Below are 4,615 nucleotides of genomic sequence, written 5' to 3'. Positions count from 1 at the left end.
GTTCTTGATCTCTTCTTTAAAAGAGCAAGCAGGAAAGTCCTGCAAAAAGTAAAAATCCTGGCGTGACGTTTTGACATACCATGATGAAAATGAGAGCTGATTTGCATCTGCTGAAATGCAGCATTGGTATTGTGTTTATGGAGCATCCTGAGTCACAAGCAAGTTCAGTGTTCACATCTGATCAATGTTTCCCTGCAGGTTCTCTAAGTGTTTAGGAAAAATGATTAAATTTGGGTTTTTGACTTTTTTAAACAGTCTTGATTCTTTTTCAAGAAAAGGTTAAAAAAAAAAAGTCATCACTAAAATGTAATAGGTGCATTTGAAAAGGCAGCAGAGACAACTTTAACTTATAGATGTTTTTAATATAATTTTATAGTGAATGCCATAAAGGGACTAAAATGGGTGGGCGAGAATGTGTTTTGTAGGGCCGCTTGCTCCATGGATTTCCTTTCATCCCTGAAGTAGTTGTAACCCTTCCTTCTGGTAGACCTGTTGGAGAGAGCAGAGGGAAAGCGCAATGGTAAAACCAAACGCCAAGTTTTAGGAAATGCTTTTAGTTTATGCGAATTCCTGAAGCGATACCTGAGGTAAGTTACTTGAGGTACTTCAGGTGCCGCCTCAGGTGCAGCAGCGGAGGAAGCTCGGTGGCTCCTGCAGGCTGGCTGACGGAGGCCTCCTTGAGAAGCCTCGAGCAGGGCCTACCGAGATGTAATGGCTGTAAATATCTGCACTACATTTGGCGTGTGGTCAAAATGCTTTGGGGAGGCAATAAACACGGGAATAAACACGCCTGAATTTCTCTTCTCCAGAGTGACCGTGCAGCCCCTTGGTGTGGCAGCAGCTCGGTGTGGGTGCCAGGTTTCTCGGCGTTTGTGGAGGGGACACGGGAGCACCCTTGGTGCCACACACCTGGAGAGGTGTCACTGGGGCTTGCTGCGTGTGGTGGGGCTGTTGGCTCTGGAAGCAGAATCCCTGTCAGCCTCACAGCCTGTGGTCATGCTCAGGCTGACGGAGAAAGGGGCAAAACTCAGCATTTAGCGCCGTGCTTGCACATTGTGAAACATTCACACACCCTTTAGGGACTAAACCAGGCTGGGGTTTAAAGGAGGAGCTCCAGAGAGCCGAGGGGCAGCGCCTCCCTCAGGCGCCCTCCCCTCCCGCCTCTTTTCGGCCCCGCCGCCTCCCCGTAGCGGGGCGGCGCTCCCGGCCGCCAGCACGTCAGAGAGGCGCTGGGAGCGGCAGGTAGGGCGGGGTGGCCCCGTCCCTGTATCCCCCCCCCCCCGCGAGTCGCGGTGGTCCCGCCCGGCCGCCACCGCCCGTGCTGTGAGGGGAGCGCACCACAGCGGCGGGGCGGGGGGGGTTTGGGGGGGGGGGGAAGGAGCGCGGCGTTGACCGCTCCGCCTCTCGTCCCGCAGGCCGGCCGAGGTGGCAGCAGCGCCGGGAGGCCGCCCAACATGGCCGACGTAAGCGGGGCGGCCGTTGGGGCCGTTGGGGGGGGCCGTTGGGGCCGTTGAGGGGCGGTGAGGGAAGGGGGGAGGGGGGGGGGTGCCGGTGCCGGTCCTGTCACGCCGCTCTCTGTCCCCGCAGGACCTGAAGAGGTTTCTCTACAAGAAGCTGCCCAGGTATGTGGAGGGTGTTTCTCCTCCCCCCTTCCCCTATTTTTGGTTAAAAATACGCTTTTTTGTGGTAATTTTTGTGTTTGTGACGCCGTGTCCCGCAGCGTGGAAGGCCTTCACGCCATCGTGGTGTCGGACAGGGACGGGGTGCCCGTCATCAAAGGTAACGGCTCGCACCTCCTCTCCCTCAAAAGCTCCTCACCCGGGTGTTTAAACTTACTCCAGGCTCCCCTCAGCAGCTGCAGGCTGGGGGGGCTTTCCTCGTATGCCTCCTTACTGAATAGAGTTGACGTGGTGCGAGGCGCTCACGTCTTCGTGTCAACCCCCTGGAGACACAGAGCTGGTGCTGAGGGGCACCTGAACCCACCTTTTACACACCGTACAGTGCACTTGGCCTTTTAGTCATCTCATTTCTATCATATCTCTGCAGTCCTTGATTCAGGCGTTTTTACACCGCAGGCAAAATGACTTAAGAACACAAAGATTCAAGTGTTTTCTGTTGTTGGTTGATTTTTTTTTTTTTTTTTTTTTTTTGTGTGTCCCAAATTATGTAAGCAACTAGCAGCGCTCGCACGTTTCCATCCACTTCCATTCGGGTGACTGGAATTTGCCATTAATCACTTCATTTACCACGTGGCTGTGCGGGATGTGGAACTGAAGTGCCACCGGCACAGGCTGTGCGTTGTGAGGGATGAGGCAGGCGGGGAAGGGCGCTGTGTAGCGACTGCAGGTCACTTACAGAGCACTGAGCGATGCGCTGCTCCTGAGGATTTTCCTGTACTTGTTGCGGAGGCAGAGATGATGTGTTACATGTACACAGATCTGCTTTTGGCACTGAGAAAGACAAGGGTTTGAGATGCAGTCACAGGGTATAAAAGCAAAAATGTTCCTGTTCTGTTCCAGTTGCCAATGATAATGCTCCAGAACATGCCCTGCGACCTGGCTTTTTGTCCACGTTTGCCCTTGCGACAGATCAGGGCAGTAAACTGGGACTTTCTAAAAACAAAAGCATCATCTGTTACTACAACACATATCAGGTGAGTAACCTCAGCACGGCTTGTTCTCGGCAACTAGAGCTCCTCGTATGTTCCTCTGAGTAAGGGGGAGAGCGTGGTTTGAAGCACACTAGGCTTCCACTTGGCTGCTATTTCTGTTTTCTTTGTCACACTGCTTAAAGCTGACTAAGCTAAACTTCTGCAGTGTTTGTTGAACTTCTCAGTTTTGAGAAACACTTAAGAGAAGACCGGTCACTGGTCGAAAAGGGTGAAGTTTCCGAACAGACAGCAACCAGGTATAAGCAGCAGGTGGTACTGATGTGGCAGAGTCTGCTGTGAAGGGTTTATGTTCTTCTGCAAAGGGTATTTCTTTATAATTAGTGATGCTTACAGTTAAATAAGCACGAGCAGCCTGCTTCATAGTTAATCTTGCTGCTGCAAATATGACGTCAGGAAAGGTTTGAAATACTCATAACTTCCACAAACTGGTTATTTGTGTCCTGGAATCTGTCACCTACCACGCTTCTGTTCTGGTGGCCTTGAGAGCTTGAAGTTTTGGCTGCAGTAAGCCAGCCTGCTGTTTAGCCCCTTGTGTCTTGTTTTGTTTGGAGGATAAATGGTTGAATGAATTAGTTTGCATACACGAGCACGTTGCCGCAATTCTCTTGACGCTACTGGATTGTTGGTGTGCTTAAGATTGAGATTCTCTATAAATGGAAGAAAAAAACATTCCTATATTGAATCATACTGCAAAACAACAGCCCTGCCAGCCCTCCTGTTATCTCCTGTTAGAGCGGTTCCCACGGAGAACTCTGCAGCTTTGGCAGCTGGGGTGGCTTTCAGGCGGGTAATGCTGGAGAACACCATGGGGAGGGGAATGCCAGGCCTTCCCCGCAGCTTCCTGCACTGCGCTGAAAGCCCCCGCGGGTGCTTGTGACTGTGGCATCCATCAGGTGAACCCTGCTGCTGAACACTGCTCTCTCTCTGTCCTTGCAGGTGGTGCAGTTCAACCGCTTGCCTTTGGTGGTGAGTTTCATCGCGAGCAGCAACGCCAACACAGGTACGCGCTGCCCAGCAAGGAGACAGCTCCAGTGGAACCCCTCCTGTCATCTGGCAGGGCAGGGAGCCGCAGGTTTTGGAGAGGGGCTTCTCCGTTACGCCACCTGATGGGATTTATATTTATCTTCTCTTCCCAGGGCTGATTGTAAGCTTGGAGAAGGAGCTCACGCCCCTGTTTGAAGAACTGAGGCAAGTCGTGGAGGTTTCGTAGCCCGGCAGTACAGCCGGAGCGCAGCATCCCTCTGCAGCCCGGTGGGCAGGAAGATCCAACGACCCTCAGTGAAATAACACGTCTCGGAAGAAATACCACAGCTCCTTAGTATACTAAGTAAGAGTAAATTGTACATAGTACTGAATCTGAAACGATCTGCTAGTGTCTTGTCGGTGGGTGTTACTTTAGACCACGCTTCTCGCGTCGCGCGGTACCGGAGGGGCCACGACGCAGCTCCCATGGAGTTGAGCCCAGCCGGCGAGGCGCTGCTGGCTCGGACGCGTGGCCCCCAGGCCCCTGCCTTACAGGGAGCCAGGCGCGTGGCGGTTTGTCCTCAGGTGCCATCAGAGATGTGGCTGAAAGCGTTGCGAGGGCCAGCGTGCTGGTGTCAGTACAATCAGTACAATCAGCCAATGCCCCATCTTTCTGACGGTGGTGACGCTTCGGTAAAAGAATCTTGCTAACCTGGGTGCCAGCTGCATCCTGCTTTCCTTAGGAACGCTGTTTCCATGAAAAGTGTTGCTGTAAGGGGCTTTCCTGTTGCCCACATAAAAGCACCTGAGCAGTGATTCACTTCTTTTTTTTTTTTGTTCTGTGTGTAATACGTCTGTGAAGTTCTCATGTCTCTTAGTTTTGTGTGGGTTCATCACTGGTGACACTCTCAGCTCATTCACCTTTAGGTTTTCCTAAGTAAATATAAATAAAAATCAGTATTTTTAAATGACAGAGCCTGG

General features: G+C 52.0%; 1 protein-coding gene across 1 annotated transcript; it reads left to right on the top strand.

Moving 5' to 3' along the window:
- The first annotated feature begins 1,151 nt into the window (after positions 1 to 1,151).
- On the top strand, positions 1,152 to 4,607 carry LAMTOR3 (late endosomal/lysosomal adaptor, MAPK and MTOR activator 3). The gene is made up of 7 exons (XM_068681822.1): positions 1,152 to 1,242; positions 1,416 to 1,463; positions 1,588 to 1,622; positions 1,721 to 1,779; positions 2,520 to 2,653; positions 3,608 to 3,671; positions 3,808 to 4,607. Exons 2-7 carry the CDS (start codon positions 1,455 to 1,457, stop codon positions 3,879 to 3,881), a joined length of 375 nt encoding a protein of 124 aa, XP_068537923.1. The 5' UTR covers positions 1,152 to 1,242; positions 1,416 to 1,454; the 3' UTR covers positions 3,882 to 4,607.
- Positions 4,608 to 4,615: the final 8 nt, after the last annotated feature.

Source organism: Anas acuta, chromosome 4 (genome assembly GCF_963932015.1).
Source record: "Anas acuta chromosome 4, bAnaAcu1.1, whole genome shotgun sequence".
In the NCBI taxonomy this organism is placed as follows: domain Eukaryota; kingdom Metazoa; phylum Chordata; class Aves; order Anseriformes; family Anatidae; genus Anas; species Anas acuta.
Note: the sequence above shows the minus strand (reverse complement) of the source record. Positions and strands in the feature narration are given on the sequence as shown.